Here is a 22,297-nt window from a genome sequence, read left to right as displayed (position 1 = left end):
TCTGATAGGCTGTTGGTTTGGACAGTAAGTGGTGCTGTTGGTGCTAAGAGCTAATCAAACAGCACCGTGTAGGATCTTATTAACCGATCGCTCCTCGGTCTATGTTCTACATTTAAGCTCTTAGGACTGAGGGGGTTCCGACGTCTCCCTTTATCAGAAATCAGCGGTTCAGATGAAGGATCTGAGGACATGTGTCGCGTGTCTTACAATGTGATTCCTCTCTCTTCTTATTTTTTGTCGCATTTTACGTGGACGAGGACGTGGGAGCAGTTAAGGGTCATTGTACCTCCTGTGTTTTGAATGTGCAGTCAGTCAGACGGTAAGCAGGATACAAGCTGGATTGAAACATCTGACATGAACAGCCAGGCTTGCATTAAAGTACCGTGGGCCCCAGGCTGCTTCAGCTTCGTTGATTGGCAGCCTGGATGCCAGACCTGGCGTTTTTGCGCAAATCATAGCGGTTTACGATATTAATGCCCCCCCCCCGTTACCTGGACCCCCAGCATGCGACAAATGAGTGAATTCAGCATTATATCAATGCGATTTAAAAATGTTTTTATATTTCATTTTGTTTTATTTATTGCATACCTAATTTGGGGGGGACAAAAACAACATAACAAAACAAAAATATAATATTTTGAAAATCAGTTCCTGAACTCTTCCTGTACGATGGTTGTACACTTTCTCCATCATTTCTTCTTTGTTACCCCGCCTTCTTTCAGCTGGGAGGAGTCCAAAGTCCAGGAAGTGATGTGAGTTAGAAAAAATAAGTGACTAAACAGAACCTGCATAGCCTGAGACACGGGGTAAGTGTTAATCCAGTATTATTAGTTCTTCAAATGTCCCTGCAGTATTATTTCTGGTGCCATGAATATAAAAGACAGAAAACCATTAAAGTACATGTGCAAATGTTTGGGCACCCTAGACCTGAGTCTGTTCTATGTCTGCTAGACATTGAGATAAATATTTTTAGCATTTAAAAAACTACATTTCCCTTGAGTCTTTGTCAGATGATCTTCAGTTTAACACTCAAGGAAAATATAGTTGAGCTTCACATGACCAGACTATTAGTTTGAGTACTAACTAGAACTTTGTACTAGTTCTTAGTACTGGAACTTTTGTTGCAATGTTACGAGTTTTGAAAAATGTCTTTCAAGAGAATATGCTCATATGCCTGTACTGAACAGGTTTCAAGCCCTTAAGTCCTTTAAGGACTTTCTTCTTTCTCCCTGTGGACTATTAGGAAGAGTCAGAATCAACATCTGTCGGCCTTTTATGTGCGGTATTTCCTCTTAAACTTGTTTGACATGATTTTTGTGTCCTGTGCTCAGAGTCAGTGTCACTGGTTTTCCTCTCAGACTAATGGGCAGAAGATGAGTGTTTGTCTGAGGGAAGAGAAGGACAGAGCAGAGTCTCCAATTTCCTGTCTGTCTATGAAAAGTGACTGGTCCAAAGACGAACCTCTGTTCTTCAGGAATGAACCTGGACCCTCAGACACAAAGTAAGACCAACCAAACCTCTAAACTTCCAGACTTTGGGTAATAACAGTTTTCAATGTGTAGAGGTCCTGCAAATAGATACCTTAGAGGCTTTTATAGTATGAGTGTATTAATACTGCTGAGCTGGAAATCAACTTAATAGAGAACATTTTAACTTTTTTATTGCTGCTAATGAATATGACACAGAAAACTAGACTCTAAAGGACACTAAAGTTTCACTAAATGTTTCAGTGAAACTTGATAAACAGGGATCTAATACAGTTCATGTCTAGTAGCTACACTTTTCTTTGTAACCATCTGAGCTTTTAGACGGTGTCAGATATTTTTCAACAAAGCATTAAAACATAAACAAATGTCTTCACAGAAAGGGGAGTAAAAATAGTGTTTGTGTGGAGGAGCAGTTGTCCTGCTGTACGTTGTGTCAGGATGTTGTGAAGGATCCAGTCTCTACCAGCTGTGGACAATGTTTCTGCAAAGAGCACAGCACCTCAAACTGGATCCAGTCTGATTCATCAGGAGATAGCTCCTGTCCCCAGTCTGGTGAAAGATCCAGAAGAAGACCTGAACTGCAGACAGCCGGTCAGCCCAGCACTGTACACAGTAACATTGTTTTTAAGGCGTTTATTGTTGTATGCATTTAAGAACATTATAAATATCCTTAAAAAAATCTAAAATTTGCAGAGCGCATTCATTCAGTATCTGTTCTTTGTTACCTACATATTATCCACTTTGAAAAGTCCAAACCAAAAGGAAATAAATATTGTATTTATTTTGTTTTATGATAGCACCCTTTGTTTTTGAGTTACCACAGTATATATGGAGTTTTCCAATTCCATATATGAAGATGGAGAACATTTAAAAACAGTTGAAGCATTTGCACTGTCACAGAGTGAAGCTAGTATTATATTTTTGTTTTGACCAAAACAAATAAACAAAAAAATATTTAACATATGGTGCTGATCACCAAATTGCACTTTAGCACTCTAAATTATGGGATAGGCTTTTACTTTACATAAAAGAAACTTTAAAATGGCTTATTTGTTCTGTCTCAGTAGTAGGGCTGTGCCATATCATACGATTCATGATAATACCGGTATAAATTAAAAAAGACAAAAAAGTCGCAATATCGTGGCCTAGCCCGTAGTAGGAGAAATGTAAAATGCAGCCATAGACAGTAAAGAGTGCAGCAGCAAACAGAAATGGAGAAAGAAAAAGGTCTGAACGGTAAAATCATTTACAAAATGATGTCTGATTTATTCCATGCCCATGTTGATTAGAGTATTAAAAACTTGAAAAGTATTAATTTAAGGTACATTTAGAGCAGATAAAAATGTGTGATTAAGTTGCGATTAATCACAAATTAACTCATGACAATCGTGATTAATTGCGATTAAATATTTTAATCTATTGACAGCCCTAATTCCAACGCTTTCAAACTCTGACTAGCAAATTTCAGATATTCTGCTGTGATCTGATCAGCGTTAATTTTGACAGCAGATTTTAATTTAGTTTGTCATATTTTAGTCATTTGCTTTGTTTTAGTTTTAGTCTAGTTTTAGTCGACTAAATCTACAGTAGATTTAGATGTCCCTCACTCACATTTTCGTCTTGTTTTTATTAGTCAACAAAAATGTCAATATATTTTTATTTAGTTTTCATTGTCTTCACTTATAGCATAATTTAGCATGATAGAGATAGGTATGTGATCTGTTGTTGCCATCCCATACAACATTTCAACATTCTCCATACTTTCATGAGCATCAGCTGTACATATGCAGTGATTAAGCCAAGACATTGAATTCCAAACCTCACTGACATGTATCAGTTGACAACAGGACCTTACTAGACAGAGTTAGGTTGTTGTCTTGACAAAACCAGTTCAAGTATTGGCCAAACAAGGACTTCTCATTAGAAATATCTGCATTCATATCACCCATTACTTAAATGCAAATATATTCACCTTCCTCAATAAAGGAGCCTATAAAAGCAAGCCTTTGAAGATATATATCCTCATTACTAAGACATTCATAGGGTGTATATACATTCAAGATTATTAAGACATTATTATTGCAGGTAACTTTAATTGCTTTACCACACCAATCCACCCCCAACCTGATCATGCTTTTCACTAGATCATATTTTTTATGTCACATTATAGCCACACTCAATAATATTCTGCCATGCACAATCCCCAGGCTCCGTGGAAGTTACTATTAACAGAGTTAAATTTGTCCAAATCTTGTTTGGGAAGGAACATTTCTTGTATACATAAAATGTACCTACAACAGACAGTATTTTAGGGCTGCAAGTCTGATTGATTGGTTAATGGAAAATATAATTGACTGATTAATAGGTTATTAAAATAGTTATTTGTTGCAGCCCTGCGATATTTTATTTCACCTTACCTGATCTACACATCTTACCTGTGTGTGTTACAAACTAATGATCACCCCAGTTGAAATCCTTTTTTCTTGTCTTAGTTTTTTGTTGTTGTTGTTTTGTTTTTTGACTGGCATTGATTCTGGTATGAGATAAAACCACTGCCGTTCAATTCAGACAATATTGGAGCAAGAGCCACAATAATGATATTCATTCAAATATAACAGGGTTTATTATACACTACCAACATCAACCATATGTGACATTGTTTTGAGACTGTTTTCCTGAGAGTGTTAAATTGCATTTTAATTAAAAATGACTGTTCAAACCTCTCAAATAATTATCACTGATAGATTTTCCACAGACAGATCTTAGATGATACTTACTTGTGTTTCTCAGTCAAAAATAACAATCTCAGCAAATTGTTTCACCTAAGGGAATGTGGCCTCTGAACATCTGGAGGTCTCAAAACATCTTCCATTTGAATGAGTATGAAATACACTAATTTTGGGCCCTGAGAATACTCAAAAAACAGAAGTCTGTGGGACCTTTAACTTCACAACTGACTCTTCTCTGGATGCAACGTACATGTTAATAAAGCTTTACTTACATTACTACCACTGCAAAGCCTTTACCTATGTAAGCTGCGGTTTTCAGTATGTATACTTTGACTCATGCAGTTTTTTTACACTGCACTGCCATGAATACAAGTTTCATGCCCATTCACAGAATGAGACAAATAGAAGCACCTATTTTACCCAGACAGAAATGTTAATAAAAAGCTACTAACAGTAAATTGAATAATTTACATTTCATTTTTCAACTCAAGAAGAGATTACCATTTGTGATTCTAGTTGGACTTCACAGACTACATCTTCATTGGTTCTTATTAAATATTTCAATATTGGCCTTTGAAATGATGACCACATTCTACTTCTTCAACAGATGGTGGTCTGCAGGAGATCTTAGATGAACATAAGATCAGTCTGAGGAGGAGATGTGAACATGTGACTGAAGGTACTGATCCAACAGGAAGTGAAACTCTCCTCAAAAGGATCTACACAGAGCTGTACATCACAGAAGGGCACAGTGAAGAGGTTAATACCCAACATGAGGTGAGGCAGCTTGAGACCACATCCAAGATGAAAACCCTCCATGACACTCCAATTAAGTGTCACAACATCTTCAAAGCCTTACCTGACCAACGGGGACCCATCAGAGTGGTTCTGACAAACGGCATTGCTGGTGTTGGAAAAACCTTCTCAGTGCAGAAGTTTAGTCTGGACTGGGCAGAAGGCTCGGAAAACCAAGACGTCAGTCTGCTGGTTCTGCTTTCTTTCAGGGAGCTTAACCTGATCAAAAATGAGCAGATCAGTCTTCTCAGGCTGCTCCATGTTTTCCATCCAACATTACAGAAGGTCACAGCAGAGCAGCTGGCTGTCTGTAAAGTTCTGTTCATCTTTGATGGCCTGGATGAAAGCAGACTTTCACTGGATTTCAACAACAGGAAGGTGGTGTCTGATGTCGCACAGGAGGCCTCAGTCAACGAGCTGCTGACAAACCTCATCCAGGGGAATCTGCTTCCCTCAGCTCTGGTCTGGATAACTTCCCGACCTGCAGCGGCCAATCAGATCCCACCTACTTGTGTGGACAGGCTGACAGAAGTCAGAGGCTTCACTGACGCCCAGAAGGATGAGTACTTCAGGAGGAGGTCCAGGGATGAAGAGCTGTCCAGCAGAATCATCTCACACATCAAGGCATCCAGGAGCCTCCACATCATGTGTCAAATCCCTGTCTTCTGCTGGATCACTGCTACAGTTCTGGAGCACATGTTGACCACAGAGCAGAGAGGAGAGCTGCCCAAGACCCTGACTGACCTGTACTCACATTTCCTGCTTGTTCAGATAAAGAGGAAGAAGCACAAGTACCATGAGGGACATGAGACGAGTCCACAGCAGCTGACCGAGGCTGACAGGGAAGTTCTTCTGAAGCTGGGGAGGCTGGCGTTTGAACAACTGGAAAAAGGAAACATCATGTTCTACCAAGAAGACCTGGAGCAGTGTGGTCTGGATGTCCCAGAGGCCTCGGTGTACTCAGGAGTCTGTACAGAGATCTTCAAAAGAGAGAGTGTGATCTTCCAGAAATCAGTCTACTGCTTTGTTCATCTGAGTGTTCAGGAGTTTCTGGCTGCAGTCTACATGGTCCACTGTTACTCCAACAGGAAGACAGAGGTACTCAGGATCATCTTAGGAAGAAACTACAGCGACTTATCCTTAGATCTGTTCTTGAGTAGAACCACAGAGAAATCCCTTGAAAGTAAATCTGGCCATTTGGACCTGTTTGTCCGTTTCCTTCATGGCCTTTCTCTGGAATACAACCAGAGACTCTTAGGTGGTCTGCTGGGTCAGGTGGACAACAGTCCAGAAATTATAGAAGGAGTTATTAACAACCTGAAAGAGATGAACGCTGGTAATGTTTTTCCTGACAGAAGCATTAACATCTTCCACTGTCTGATGGAGCTGAACGACCACTCAGTCCATCAGGAGATCCAAGAGTTCCTGAAGTCAGGGAAGAGATTAAGGAAGAGGCTCTCTGAGATCCAGTGCTCAGCTCTGGCCTACATGCTGCAGATGTCAGAGGAGCTTCTGGATGAACTGGACCTGAAGTCATACAAGACAACAGAAGAAGGACGACTGAGACTGATCCCAGCTGTGAGGAACTGCAGAAGGGCCCGGTAATTATGAATTGTTGTGTTAATCATTTATAAGTGAGGAATAAAAGTTGAACCATTTATATATGTGAACCTGACAGTCATGGCCAAAAAATAGATCTTTCCCAACTCTAGATTTCAAATTAAATGAACTGATTAAAAATATTTTGAAGTTAAAATAGCAGCAAAAAATGGCTCATATTACACTGAGTCTGGGGTCTGGAGTGAGACGAGATCTCTCAGAGTGTAAACTAAACTGAAATAAAAATAACCCTCTTCTTTCTTCTGCTAAATTAAATAATCACAAGAAGTAAAAGTATCTAAAGTAACCTGGCAAGTAAAAGTAGTCGTGTGACATATGAGAGACTACGAGGGTATATTAGAGAGTGAGTGTTATTGTTTCTTGTCATTCACAATAAGATAGTTTTAGCTGCATCAATAATACTTAGAGCAGATGTTTAATTATTCATCAACATAATATATATTCAAAAAGGGATATATGAAACAGTTTGTTCATAACATGCATCTAGTGAATATAATCTGTTCTCTTTCATAATAATATACTTTGCAGTATATTTGTGCATTTGACAGACTCTCTGAGTGTCGAATCTCAAAGACTCATTGTGAAGTTGTGGCCTCAGCTCTGAAGTCCAACCCCTCCCACCTCAGAGAAATGGACCTTAGTAAAAACAAGCTACAGAATTCAGGAGTGAAGCTCCTGTCTGCGGGACTGGAGAGTCCAAACTGTAAACTGGAGATCCTGAGGTCAGTTCACTGTGTGTAGCTCTTTTATGTTTTTAATATTCAATTCAAATCCCTGATTGAGTTTGACTGTTTTGGTTTTGATTGAGCACAAATTTAAAAAATATCCAGTGTTTTCAGATATTTTATTTCTTTCCAAATGAATGAACAACTGTTTTGCCCTTGTTATGATTTTAGGTTTCTGCTAGCTTGTTGTTGACAGTGCTTGTTGAAAATCAATGTTGAAATTTTAGAAAAAATGATAGGTTGGATACTGGGGGCAGTTGTGGCATAATGGATAGGGAGTCAGACTTGTAACCTGCAGGTTCGAGTCTCAGGCTCTCAGATAAATAGTCGGTGGCACGTAGCAAACAGCCAGCGCCCCGTCCACCTTCAATGCCACGACTGAGGTGAGACCCTTGAGCAAGGCACCGGACCCCCAACTGCTCCCCGGGCGCTGCAGCATTGGCTGCCCACTGCCCTGGTTGTGTGTGCACGCTGTGTGTGCACTTGGGTTTGGGTTAAAAAGCAGAGCGCAAATTCCGAGTATGGGTCACCATACTTGGCCAGTTAAGTCACTTTCACTTCACTTCACTGTTACGTCTATAATTAGCCAAGACTCCTGGATCAAGACTAGGCTTTTTGAGTAAGGGTTTGATTACTGCAGTCTTAAAGGCCTGTGGTACGTAACCTGATACTAGAGATAAATTTACCAAGTCTAATAAAGATGAGTTAATTAATGGCAGGGTGTCTTTAAGCAGTCTAGTCGGGATGGAGTCTAAGAGACACGTTGATGATTTCAATGAAACAACTACTGATGTAAATTCAGAGAGATCTATGGGAGAGAAGCAGTCTAGACATAACTGAGGTCTTACAGATGATTCAAGAGCTACTGTAGTAGAAGATTCATTTATTGCAGGTATAGGAAGCATCTGATGAATTTTATCTCTAATAGTTGTGATTTTATTTGTAAAGAAACTCATAAATTCATCACTGCTGAGAGCTAAGGGAACACTGGGCTCAACAGAGCTGTGACTTTTTGTCATCCTGGCTACAGTGCTGATAAGAAATCTGGGATTGTTCTTATTTTACTCTATTAGTGATGAATAGTATGCAGTTCTGGCTTTACGGAGAGCTTTTTTATATGTTAGTAGACTGTTTTTCCAGGCTAGAAAAATTTCCTCTAAGTTTGTGGAATGCCACTTCCTTTCCAGCCTTCGTGATGCCTGCTTTAAGGTACGAATATGTAAATTATACCATGGAGCTAATCTCCTCTGATTCACTAACTTCTTTTTCAGAGGGGCCACAGTATCAAGCGTTTCACGCAGTGAGGCTACAGCACTGTCAACAATATGATCAACTTGGTAGGGAGTGGGATTGAGGCAGCTGCCCTCCACTGTGTTGGGACATGGCACAGATGTAAATAAAGATGGAATCATTTTCTTAAATTTATTAACAGCGTTGTCAGATAAACATCTGCTGTAGTAGAATTTTCTTCCAAACGCTGCATGATCCATCACCTTAAATTCAAAAGTTATTAACCATCCTGTTGTCTTCGGGTCAATTTGACCCATTTTCAAAAGTTAATATGTCAATTTGACCCAGGAGGACAACAGGTGTGACTATTTGCTGCTATTAAAAAAATTTAAATGGTTTCAAAACAGTATCTTCACTAAACATTGATATATACCAGTCTGTGATATTTATTACTGTATATCCATCTACTTGTGTGTCTCTGATCATAACTATTGTGAAAACAATTCAGAATTTCACTTTTTTACTCAAAAATGAGGCATAATTTTATTTAAGGTCCATCATACTATACATTAAAAAATAAGTGTAAATTATATGTTATGTTGGAAACAAGTTCACTAAAAAGATTAAACAAAAAAACTGGTGATTAATTTATACCTCATGCTTTATAAGCAGTCAAAACAGACCAGGTCAATTTGACCCGGGAGGACAAAAGGTGCGTATTAAATTTGAAGACAATACGAGGGTTAAAGAATGATCTGACAAAACAGGATTCTGGGGAAAAACTATAAAATGTTCAATTTCGATGCCATAGGTCAGAACAAGATCAAGGGTGTGATTGAAACAGTGGGTGGGTTTATTAACATTTTGAGTGAAACCAATTGAATCTAATATTGAATTAAATGCAATGCTGAGGCTGTTATTTTCAACATCTACATGAATGTTAAAATCTCCCACTATAATGACTGTATCTGAACTAAGCACTAAATCAGACAGGAAGTCAGGGAATTCAGTTAAAAACTCTGAGTAAGGGACAGGTGGACGGTACACAATGACAAGTAGAACTGGTTTTTGTGTTTTCCAGTTTGGATGTGAGAGACTAAGAGTGAGGCTGTTCTGAGGATGAAAGTTTAATAATAGGTTTGAGTGGAAGATTGCAGCTACTCCTCCACCTCGACCTGTGCTTCGAGGAACATGACAATTTTTATGACTGAGGGGGGTTGATTCATTCAGACTGACATATTCATCCTGTTGTAGCCAGGTTTCAGTGAGACAGAGTAAGTCAATTTGGTGATCAGTTATCAAATCATTTACTAACAGAGACTTAGATGAAAGAGACCTGATATTTAATAATCCACATCTGACTGTTCTGTTTTTCTGTTCAATAAGAGGAGTGGTCTTCATTTTTTTTAGGTTTTTATGAATAACTCCTCTTTGGTTAACTTCAGATTTATTTTATTTATATGTTCGAGGAACAGACACAATCTCGGGTAGCTGAAAGCGAGAACCATGCTTCTGGGCAGTGATTTGGCTCACCAGTATTACCAGACCTACTGGTGAGCCAGATCTTTTGGGTGACCCGGGTAGATGGGGCAGGCGGAGAGTGTATGACTGTGCCCGCCGCAGTAAAGGCAGCAGCATCACGGCCGTTCAACTAGGGTTAACCTGGCATGACCCAGCTGCATGGGCTCCTCGATGTCCTCTGATGTTGGGTTGGTATGGATAGACCGCCGGTCTCTGTTCCACGGAGTACTCACATCCCATGTGAAAATTAACTAATCATAATCAGTGCTCCTGTCCATACTGTCTGTCAATCAGTACCCAATACTCTAATACTCTGATTCCAATATTACAAGATGCCGCACTAAGTCACTGCATACATTTACAGAGGCAGCTCATTGATTAGGACATATTTGTTTGGAATATAATTCATTTTATCTGCATTGTTTACTTTTTATTCAGGTTGAGTGACTGCAGTTTGTCAGAGACCAGCTGTACTTCTCTTACCTCAGCTCTGAAGTCCAACCCCTCACATCTGAGAGAGCTGGACCTGAGTGAAAACAACCTGCAGGATTCAACAGTGAAGCTTCTGCATGATTTTCTGGAGAGTCCACGTTGTAAACTGGAGACTCTGAGGTCAGACATTGTACTGAGATTTATATAATGTGAAAGTTGTGGTTACACTAAATTGCAGGCATTAGACTGTATATTATACTGATGCAGACAGAGTATGTAAAGACTATTTTCTTTGTTATTGTCATGGTCTGATGTAGAACCTTAAGAGTATTTTTACATATACAGTGGGTATGGAAAGTATTCAGACCCCTTTAAATTTTTCACTCTTTGTGTCATTGCAGCCATTTGCCAAAATCAAAAAAGTTCATTTTATTTCTCATTAATGTACACTCAGCACCCCATCTTGACAGAAAAAAACAGAAATGTAGAAATTTTTGCAAATTTATTAAAAAAGAAAAACTGAAATATCACATGGTCATAAGTATTCAGACCCTTTGCAGTGACACTCATATTTAACTCACATGCTGTCCATTTCTTCTGATCCTCCTTGAGATGGTTCTGCTCCTTCATTGGAGTCCAGCTCCTTTAATTAAACTGACTGGACTTGATTAGGAAAGGCACACACCTGTCTATATAAGACCTTACAGCTCACAGTGCATGTTAGAGCAAATGAGAATCATGAGGTCGAAAGAACTGCCCAAGGAGCTCAGAGACAGAATTGTGGCAAAGCACAGATCTGGCCAAGGTTAAAAAAGAATTTCTGCAGCATTCAAGGTTCCTAAGAGCACAGTGGCCATAATCCTCAAATGGAAAAAGTTTGGGATGATCAGAACTCTTCCTAGACCTGGCGTCCAGCCAAACTGAGCAATCGTGGGAGAAGAGCCTTGGTGAGAGAGGTAAAGAAGAACCCAAAGATCACTGTGGCTGAGCTCCAGAGATGCAGTAGGGAGATGGGAGAAAGTTCCACAAAGTCAACTATCACTGCAGCCCTCCACCAGTCGGGGCTTTATGGCAGAGTGGCCCGACGGAAGCCTCTCCTCAGTGCAAGACACATGAAAGCCTGCATAGAGTTTGCCAAAAAACACATGAAGGACTCCCAGACTATGAGAAATAAGATTCTCTGGTCTGATGAGACCAAGATTGAACTTTTTGGCGTTAATTCTAAGCAGTATGTGTGGAGAAAACCAGGCACTGCCCATCACCTGCCCAATACAATCCCTACAGTGAAACATGGTGGTGGGAGCATCATGTTGTGGGGGTGTTTTTCAGCTGCAGGGACAGGATGACTGGTTGCAATTGAAGGAAAGATGAATGCGGCCAAGTACAGAGATATGCTGGAAGAAAACCTCTTCCAGAGTGCTCAGGACCTCAGACTGGGCCGAAGGTTCACCTTTCAACAGGGCAATGACCCTAAGCACACAGCTAAAATAACAAAGGAGTGGCTTCGGAACAACTCTGTGACCGTTCTTGACTGGCCCAGCCAGAGCCCTGACCTAAACCCAATTGAGCATCTCTGGAGAGACCTGAAAATGGCTGTCCACCAACGTTCACCATCCAACCTGACAGAACTGGAGAGGATCTGCAAGGAAGAATGGCAGAGGATCCCCAAATCCAGGTGTGAAAAACTTGTTGCATCATTCCCAAGAAGACTCATGGCTGTACTAGCTCAAAAGGGTGCTTCTACTCAATACTGAGCACAGGGTCTGAATACTTATGACCATGTGATATTTCAGTTTTTCTTTTTTAATAAATTTGCAAAAATTTCTACATTTCTGTTTTTTTCTGTCAAGATGGGGTGCTGAGTGTACATTGATGAGAAATAAAATGAACTTTTTTGATTTTGGCAAATGGCTGCAATGACACAAAGAGTGAAATATGTAAAGGGGTCTGAATACTTTCCGTACACACTGTACATGTTGTATTTTTTATTCAGATTGAGGGGCTGCAGTTTGTCAGAGATCAGTGGTGCGTCACTTACCTCAACTCTGAAGTCCAACCCCTCCCATCTGAGAGAGCTGGACCTGAGTGAAAACATCCTACACGAGTCAGGAGTGAAGCTGCTGTGTGATCTTCTGGAGAGTCGACAGTGTAGACTGGAGACACTGAGGTCAGACACCATGTTGTAGTTTTGTACCCTGTAGATAATACAATGTGAAAATTGTATTGACTGCAGCTGATATTATACTGATCCACATTGCATGTTGTAATGATAAAGAGTATTTTCTTCAATGTTATTGCACATTCACTGTTTATTTTGCCATAAAAATGTCCCCTTATTATTTTTAAACATAATAACAAAATTATTTTGACCTTATCACACAGTAACAAATATATAATCATTACCTGATTATTCCAGCAATTTCATGAAGCTCTATAATATTTCTACTGAGTGAAATATTTAAAGTCAGGATGCCATAAAAACAGGTTCTGAAACACTCTACTAAAATTATGTTTTATTCTTTTTTCAGATTGGTGTCCTGCAGGTTGTCAGTGACCAGCTGTGCTTCTCTGGTCTCAGCTCTGAAGTCCAACCCCTCCCATCTGAGAGAGCTGCAGCTGAGTGACAACAACCTGCAGGATTCAGGAGTAAAGCTGCTGTGTGGTTTTCTGCAGAGTCCAAACTGTAGACTGGAGACTCTGAGGTCAGTTGACTGTCTATTACAAATAAATATACATTGTTGTTTGAATTTAAATAAGCAAATAATTAAAGAGCCTTTGTCTGAATAATTATTGCTAACAGTTCTCCTAAACCAAACTGGCTGGTAGCTGCTCCCCTCTTAAATAACCATATCAGGATATGTATTCTGTGATTTGTAAAAACAAAAAAAAAAAGAAACATGTTACTGTGTTTCAAAAAGGTCAAATTATTTTATGCATGAAGCAATGAAGACAAATAAGAATATTGTTGACATTTCTGGATGTGGGTTAAAAACTGTCCGAAACATTAATCTGGAACCTGGAACAATAGTAGTGAACTGTCAACTTCATAGAAGAAACATGGTCCAAACAATTCCTAGATGACCATGATCAGAAATTACTTGGTGAATATGCATCACAGACAATCGACAATAGAAATCACTGGAGGCAGCGTTGTGATCTAGCGTTGCTTCAGTTGGTCAAGTCCAGGCTCAGAAAAGTTATGTGGCAACAAAATGAAGTCAGCTGAAGACCTGAACGTACTAAATGATCAGATTATCCCCCAATAATGTAAAAAAAAAATATTCATCATGCTCAAACTATGAAAAAGTGCTTCTGGGAACACAAGGAATTGTTTTCATACATGAACTGTCCATCAAAAAGTCCTGATCTTAACCTCACTGAAAGATTTTGGGATGTGCTGTAGAAGACTTCAACTCTCATGCCATTAATACAAGATCTGGTCCAAAAATCAATCTAATCTGGGCACCACGCTGAATGCACATTGTCATCAAAGCCAAAATATTAGTGTGTGACTTTATCATTATTATTATTATTATCATTATTATTATTATTTGACTAGGCAGCGTATGTAATACACAAGTGTTTTCAAATGAAGAGAGGAACCAGAGTTTAACTTTATGTACTGTATATATGGTTGTCTGTGCAATTATGTCCACACTTTAGCAGCGGTCTGAGTTGTACCATCGATACTCATTTATGTTGGTGCATGGAGATTTTTTTGTGTCCGAGCCCCATTTCCTGTGTATACTGTATAAAGTGGTTGTAGTTTACCCCAAGATGATTTCCAGAAACAGAGATCACTTTAATGCTTCATCAGGTATTGTGGTAACTTACTGTCTAAACCTCAACTGCCCGTTTGCAGCTTTTCTTCAAAAACCCTGAATTTCCCTCTGTCTCATCCCTTCCTGTCATCTCTGAAGGAGCTGTGTCACACGAGCTTTAATTTCCTCATTCATGCAGTCAGTGTTGACATGCATATCATTGCACAATAGGTTTACCTGTTTATGCTCAGAGAAAATGTTGAAAATCCCACCTGAGTATCAACCTGTTTTGTTGAAATTAAAACCTCTGCACACTTACATGACTTTAGTTTGTAAAAAAGCTAAAATCTTGATTATTCAATTGGTACTATAATTGTTGTCAACATTAAAATCAATCCTTTTGCCTATTTGAATGAGGAAAAGTCATCACTGTGTTGTTTGGTGTCATTAGGTCAGGATAAAAAAAAAGCAAAGCAAAGCGCTGAATGACGAAATGAAAAAATAAATGCCAACATGGTCAATGTAAAGGCTACAAGACAATCTCCCAGCAGCCTAATGTTCCTGTGACCATATTCACTATTATTATTGCATTCATAAAACCATAGCCAACCTGCCTGGACATGCCCACTAGAGGAAATTTGACTATTTTAAATTGTGTCAATAGAAACAAGAAATAAAAGGATCAAGGTACAGTAGTGTTCAGTTGCATCATATATACTTGCAGCGCCACAGCACAATTCGACGAAGAATTTACAATGTTCAAATTCCCAATCAGTATAAACTGTTAATGTGTTAATGTACTCTAAGGCTTTACATAACCTTACAGTTGCTTTCATTAACAGTCAACTACAGTGGAAACAGTAGAGAAGCCCTTATAACCATAACTGTATAACCATAGAAATTACCTTTTATATTAGTTACTTAAGAGTGACTATAACAGGACTGTGTCCTCATTGGCCTGCTATTGTACTTCGTTCTTACTGGCCTGCTACTGTTGCCAGGGGTGTTGTGCTGAAGAGTGTGTCTGCCTGGAGACTGATTACAGCCAGCAGGAGCACTCAGCCTGTTAAAAGTGACGCTTTTCCTTTAATAAAGTTAGACAATAGACAGTGTGTGTGTGTTTGTGGTAGTACGGAGGTATGTCTTTGTAAAACTTGCATTCTTGAGGAAATGGTAACTGAATAATCATAATAGTGGCCAAAGGAAGCGGTAGGTAGTGTGCGTTCTTCAGTCGCAACTTGTGGATGGAAGTGACAGTTTGTGATTATTTGCAACATTTATCTGACATATGTCGATTTCTTTCTGATGTAGCCTGTTTTACAGGCTTTTCAAGCCAAACATTTAACCATGCTATTCATGTAAAATTTCTCCATAGCATAATTAGTTTTCTGCTTCACATTACTTCCAGTACCTTTGTAGAAACCAGGATTCAGTGCTGTGAAAAAATATTTACCCCCTTTCGGATACATATTCAATTTCCCTTCTCACCCCTATGGGTGGTGTGTGTGTCTTCCTCAATCTCGGGTCCTCTTCCAGAGGCCTGGGAGTGTGAGGGTTCTTTGCAGTATCTTAGCTGTTCCTTCTGGACTGAGAGTTCTGATGTTGTTCCTGGGATCTGTTGGAGCCACTCTCCCAGTTTGGGGGTCACAGCCCCGAGGGTGCCGATTACCACAGGGACCATTGTTGCTTTTACCTTCCACATCTTTTCTAGTTCTTCTTTCAGCCCTTGGTATTTCTCCAGCTTCTCATGTTCCTTCTTTCTGATGTTGCTGTCACTTGGGATTGCTACATCTACCACTACAGCTTTCTTCTGCTGTTTGTCCACCACTATGTTCGGTTGGTTAGCCATCACCAGTTTGTCGGTCTGTATCTGGAAGTCCCACAGGATCTTAGCTCGGTCATTCTCCACCACCTTTGGAGGTGTGTCCCATTTTGACCTTGGGACCTCCAGCCCATACTCAGCACAGATGTTCCTGTACACTATGCCGGCCACTTGGTTATGGGGTTCCATGTATGCCCTGCCTGCTAGCATCTTACAACCTGCTGTTATGTGCTAGATTGTCTCAGGGGCATCTTTGCACAGCCCGTTAATAGCCACAGTAGAAGTTGCAACTGTGGGTGTTGACATATCCAGTCATGCTGTCATTCAATGTCATTGTGTTCGCAATATTATCTATCATTATTATCAATTATTATTATGCATATGATATTATTCTTTTGGAAATACATTACTATCCTATCATATATGTATCATATGCAATATTTTTGTTTCACACACATTTAAGACAGTATAGTGTGTGTGTGTGTGTGTGTGTGTATAGTTGTATTTCTGCAAGGGTATAGTACTGTGCGTGAGTATATTTGTATCTGTGTGAGGTTATTACAGAATATGATTAAGTATGTGTTATGTCTGCTCATATTTGCAGGTGAAAACCCAATAAGACAAATTTATGCAAAACATTTTCACAAATATAAATTGCAGATTATTATCTACATGATTTATTTTTTTTCTTCAGATTGTGGTCCTGCAGGTTGTCAGTGGCCATTTGTGATTCTCTGGCCTCAGCTCTGAAGTCCAACCCCTCCCATCTGAGAGAGCTGCAGCTGAGTCGCAACAACCTGCAGGATTCAGGAGTAAAGCTGTTGTGTGGATTTCTGCAGAGTCCAGATTGCAAACTGGAGTCTCTGAGGTAATCCTCAGGCAGTCTAGGCCTATAGTTCTATGATGGCATTTTTGTGATGTGAAAGTTGTGGTGAAACTAAATTAACATTGTTACTAAATTATTATACTAATCTACACATTCTACACATAATCTACACTGAAGAGTAAAAAGTATAAAGTACTAAATTGAAAATACTAAATTGTCCTTTACAGTATCAAACAAATATATAATAAATGGCAGAAAACTTCACTTCTGCACTGCACTTCACTCTGTGTTGTGTATGCAGACTGAAATATTCAAACCCAAAATGCTATAAAAATTCTGTAACAGCTGGTTACTAAGACATTTTAACTTGATACACAGTTTTGTTGCTGAACCATTTCAAATAATTGTTATTTTTATATGCATTTAAGTAATTAAGTCCCCCAAATGATCACGTTCACATATTTGATCTCCTAAAAACATTGAAGCTCTTGGGTAGAATCAGTTAAATTTAACTGCATAACATGGGTTTGTAGATGGTGACTGAGTTAAGTATTAAGTATCTGACTGTTTTTAAGCTGATTCTGCTTGCTTTTGATTTCTGCTTTGTAAACCTGTAAACTTTCTAAACAAAGTCTGAAACACTGAACAGTTTCAAGCAGCAACTTTGTTTTCTAACGTTACATGTTTGATTCTTTGATTCTTTCAGATTAAGTTGGTGTAGTTTGTCCAGCACCAGCTGTGATTATCTGGTCTCAGCTCTGAAAGCCAACCCCTCCCGTCTGAGAGAACTGGTGCTGACAGGAAACAAGCTAAAAGATCTTGACGTGAAGAAGCTGTCTGATGTTGTAGAGACTCTGAGGTCAGTAGGGGCTGGAGTTAGTCTGTGCTGCTTTCAGCTGGATTGTACTAAATACAGAGATAGACAACAGTCAGGCAATTTAGATTACCTTAGTTGTAATCATGTGTTTGAGTTGGTGAAGATAGTTATTTTGCTCACATTTAGAATAAATAAATCTGGATTATATATGACATTTATTAGAAGTTATTGCCATCAATGCTGATCTAAAAGTTTTTCTTCTCTCATTTCAACAATAAAGAATTTATCAGTTTCATCTTTGACACAGCTTGATTGGTCTGGCTCTCTTTAAGATGAACATTAATCAGTAATATCTCTTCATCAGGCTCAGGGAGGACATAATGGTTGACCACCAGCATTAATCCTGAACTTACTCTTATTGTTTGTGTTTGTCAGCCTACATGCAGGTAGCAAACTAAGGTAACAATACCCACAGTCATTCTTAATTACTTATCATTGAAAATCTACTATCAGTAACCTCAACAAAGATGCAGGATAGGTTAATTGGTGCCCCTGAATTACCCATTATTGACAGGAAGACATATTATACATTCTTCTAAATGTTGCTCACCTTCCTGTGATGGACTGGTGACCTGTCCAGGGTGTACCCCTGCCTTTCACCCAAAGAGAGCTGGGATAGGCTCCAGCAGATCCCTGTGACCCTAAAGAGGAATAAGCAGGTATAGATAATGGATAAATGGCTGTTGCTCATCTATTGAGCCCTATAAAAGCATGTTTGAACAAAAAGCAGTCTGAACATGTCTGTCAAACATGAGTTCACTGTGAAATATAACATCTGTTATATTTCAGTATGAGCTTTCCCATTTCTTTTGCTTATAAAACCAATCAGATGTTCAGATCCCAAAGACACAGTTAATTTTAAATATAACAGCAGTGCTTACTGCTAACAGTCACTAACGGTTGTAATGACGCTTCAATAACTCCCAACGGGTTTTTTTTTCCACTGTAGATTGAAATTTGCTTAGTTGTCAGACTTGCTGCTAAAAGTCTGTGAGCTTTGAGATTAGTGTGCTTGCTCCAATACATTAACATGGGAGCTGACATGAAGCTGGTTACACTACACAGCTGCTCTGCTTCTTTTCTGTAGAGGACTGAAGTCCCTGCTACTCTTCATACTGATAGTGAAGAATCACTGACTGACAGCTGATGAACTGGGTCAATAAATAATGATTTATGAACATCTTCTTTGTTTTCTCTCCACAGATTGAAATGATGATCTTTATAAAGTCAGAAGGACATTATGGACTCTGTTGAGTGAGGATGAGCTGTTTCCATCCATCCATCCATTTTCTATACCCGCTTTTCCTGGCTCAGGGTCACGGGGATCTGCTGGAGCCTATCCCAGCTCTCTCTCGGGTGGAAGGCAGGGGTACACCCTGGACTGGTCACCAGTCCATCACAGGGCCACATATAGACACACAAAGACAGACAACCTCACACACTCACACTCACTCCTACGGGCAATTTTAGATTCACCAATCAACCTAACATGCATGTTTTTGGACTGTGGGAGGAAACCGGAGTACCCGGAGTAAACCCACGCAAGCACAGGGAGAACATGCAAACTCCACACAGAAAGCCCGGGATGCAAACCCACGACCTTCTTGCTGTGAGGCAACAGTGCTAACCACTCAGCCACCATGCTGCCCATTGAGCTGTTTCCTGATCCAGATATGTTGAAACAGCAGCAACCACCTCCTCTACTTCCCATCTTTGAATTTTATGTTTTCTTTTTTATTTATTCAGAAATTCTAATAGTCTATATAGAAGACAGCATCCAGCCTGCACGCTGTATTGATTATGTCCAGATTACAGTGTAGGCATAGCCATATTATCACATACCACCACTAGAGCGTCTTCCAGTGTTACCTCCTTCGAAAGATGTCGCATCCTTCTCTCGGTGAACCCCAAGTATTTTCTCTCAACGTATAGACAAACCATAACCCACTTCTTTTGAGTCCAAACAATCCCATCGTTGCTTATCTGCAGCATGTTGTAATAATATCCAGTTCGTTCCTTTCACAAGTTGGCCAAGAAGACTATTCAATCTGGTTAATCTTCTGGCTGAGAGAGAGCTTCACCCCTCCTGTGGGATTCACTATGAGGCAGTTTGCTGAAACAAAGGAATTGTGTCTTTAAAAGCTGATCATACCTGGTACATCTTTGAGTTTCTTGCAAACAACTTTGCTGGGGGCTGGTGTGAGAGTCCATTCTCTAGTTAAAGATGTGATGATGGTAATCAATAGGAAGAGGCTTCAGTGAAAACATACCGTTTTAACAGGCTCAGTTGTATGAGGTGATTCTAGATCAGATAGTTGAACTATGTTGGTTGGGTTTACTGACTGTACATGTAAAGTCAGGTTTTAATAAGATTAACAAAGTTTCAATTTCCTTGTTTTCCAGAAAGTGAATGTTTCCTGTGTGTTGTAGTCCAGGATGTTGATCAAAGCTGAAGAGAAAACATGAAGCTGATTTTATAGTATAACTGAGGTCATTCCCTCCTGAAGCACAGTGTTCTCAAAGTTCAGTCTGCATTAATACAAAGCAGAGAAAGCAATTTTTTAAAAAACATGTAAAGTCTTTTGTTTTAACTTAGAGCAGTAGAGACAGCTCAAACAGTGAGACCCTTTACTGGATGTGGTCTCAGACCAATCCTAAATCAACTCTGAAGCAGTTTCTGTTGGGAACACGACCTGACCAGCTGACCAGAGTACTCTGTCTTTGGGTTAATAATTTGAATTTAAGCATGTCGTTGTACATGCTTAGTGTTCACTTCAGGCTATTTTGCTGTGTGAAGCTCTGATTTTTCTAGAAATTCAGGTCCATTCAGTATTCTGTTGGAATAGCTGTTTGATGCAGTGCCCAGATAATTAGCACACCTACTGTATGAATGAATGCCAGGCAGCATGTTAGTGTAGTGCCTCACAGCAAGACGATTCTGGGTTTAAAACCCATTTGAAAAAGGCCTGTTCTGTGTGGAGTTTACATGCTCTCTCTGTGTCTGCATGGGTTTTCTCCCACTTCCTCCCACATCTTCTCTCCTGGATTTATGTTCTTGTTCCCACCCCAGCCTCATTTAACCAATAAGCAATGGGCACCCTCTTACATGAGTTTAGTTATTTGATGATGTTATTTGAAATATTTGATGGTTTGTGGACAGCAAGTGGTGCTGCTGCATCACTAATTGTAATATAGTGACCAGTACATGTCATATCCTGCCATCACTGGCAGTTATTAGTTACCGTTACTGCAACTTCAAGTTATTAATAGCCATCATTTCTTCTTTTTCTAAAACATTGTTAATTAATATGTTTTGGTATGTTTGTGTTAAATCTGGATCCAATGTGCTTTTGAATTGCCAGTGGAACTTATGTGCAGTATTTGATGTTGGCACCCCCTGCAAACCTGAGGGGTGAATCTCAGGAAATGTTGTCAGTTTGCTGCATTCTGTCCCAGAGATATGTCCCTCTGTAATAAGTACTGTTAACATAATACATCCACGAAAAACAGTGTTACTGCCACACTACATTTTATGAAAAGGTTCCAAATGCAGTTGATGCTGAGTTATTGTATGAGTAAACTGTATTAGACTACCACACTCTGCCACTCAAATATGCCAGGAAACTGTCTGAGACACAGTTTGTTCTGTTTTTACCAGACATGACAATAAATGACAAGCTGGAGTCAAAACTCCATCATTGTTTGATTCTTCACTCAATACATAAGATAGAGCACAAAATATAAACACTACATGTATACAAATACTGCTTTTGTCTGTTATTATACTGAGTACATGTGAGACGGCAGGGATCATAGTAGTAATAATAATAAATACTTATATAACACTTTTCAAAACAAAATAATAATTAGAAAAAGAGAATTTAATAAAGATCAAATAACAGAAAAAAAAATCAAGGAAGTCCCTATATAAAAAACCCCAATTAAACAATGTTTTGAGAGGAGATTTAAAATAAATCACTGAATTTGCTATCCTAATTTTCCCAGATAATTTGTTCCAGGGCTCTGTTAAAGCTCTGTCCACTCTAGGACAGTTAGCAGACTTTCATCCAAAGATCAAATCATGTACAGGCTCTTATCCCACTAAGGGTTAGCTATATAGCACTATGTGATGCAATGAAGGGCTTTAAAAGTCAACTGTAAAATCGATTAAAATTATACTGGTAGTTTATGGAGGCCAAAACAAGAATGATGTGAATGTGTGTCTAATATACAATACAATTATATAATCAGTGTTACAGTGTACAACAATTGCAACAACACATTGAAAGCAGTCATGCACCAGCACCTACAGATGTGGATAAAATTGTTGGTACCCTTCCATTAAACAAAGAAAAGCAAACAATGGTCACTGAAATTACTTAAAACTGACAAAAGAAATATCCATCTATTAATTTTCTATACCTGCTTACTAGGGTCATGGGGATCTGCTGGAGCCTATCCCAGCTCTCTTT

At 39.2% G+C, this 22,297-nt stretch overlaps 1 protein-coding gene across 3 annotated transcripts; it reads left to right on the top strand.

Annotated features, from left to right (window-relative positions):
• Positions 1 to 34: 34 nt before the first annotated feature.
• On the top strand, positions 35 to 21,890 carry LOC113121510 (NACHT, LRR and PYD domains-containing protein 12-like). 3 transcript variants are annotated; one of them, XM_026292077.2, is made up of 13 exons: positions 35 to 319; positions 723 to 806; positions 1,332 to 1,501; positions 1,864 to 2,078; positions 4,824 to 6,612; positions 7,180 to 7,353; positions 10,546 to 10,719; positions 12,533 to 12,706; positions 13,068 to 13,241; positions 16,817 to 16,990; positions 17,655 to 17,807; positions 19,029 to 19,086; positions 19,477 to 21,890. In XM_026292077.2, exons 3-12 carry the CDS (start codon positions 1,374 to 1,376, stop codon positions 19,036 to 19,038), a joined length of 3,165 nt encoding a protein of 1,054 aa, XP_026147862.1. In that variant the 5' UTR covers positions 35 to 319; positions 723 to 806; positions 1,332 to 1,373; the 3' UTR covers positions 19,039 to 19,086; positions 19,477 to 21,890. The 3 variants fall into 3 exon arrangements, with proteins under 3 accessions (XP_026147862.1, XP_026147861.1, XP_026147860.1); XM_026292076.1 differs by lacking the exon at positions 19,477 to 21,890 and having other exon boundaries at positions 19,029 to 19,201; XM_026292075.1 differs by lacking the exons at positions 19,029 to 19,086; positions 19,477 to 21,890 and adding an exon at positions 18,130 to 18,186.
• The last annotated feature ends 407 nt before the right edge of the window (positions 21,891 to 22,297 follow it).

This window comes from Mastacembelus armatus, chromosome 20 (assembly GCF_900324485.2).
Source record: "Mastacembelus armatus chromosome 20, fMasArm1.2, whole genome shotgun sequence".
Lineage (NCBI taxonomy): Eukaryota > Metazoa > Chordata > Actinopteri > Synbranchiformes > Mastacembelidae > Mastacembelus > Mastacembelus armatus.
This window is presented reverse-complemented; position numbering and strand designations above follow the sequence as displayed.

Coding starts and splice junctions, on each gene's coding strand:
- LOC113121510 (XM_026292075.1), top strand. CDS start 1,374: ATGAGTGTTTGTCTGAGGGAAGAGAAGGACAGAGCAGAGTCTCCAATT. Junction 1,502..1,863: donor CCTGGACCCTCAGACACAAA/GTAAGACCAACC, acceptor ATGTCTTCACAG/AAAGGGGAGTAAAAATAGTG. Junction 13,242..16,816: donor TGTAGACTGGAGACTCTGAG/GTCAGTTGACTG, acceptor TTTTTTCTTCAG/ATTGTGGTCCTGCAGGTTGT.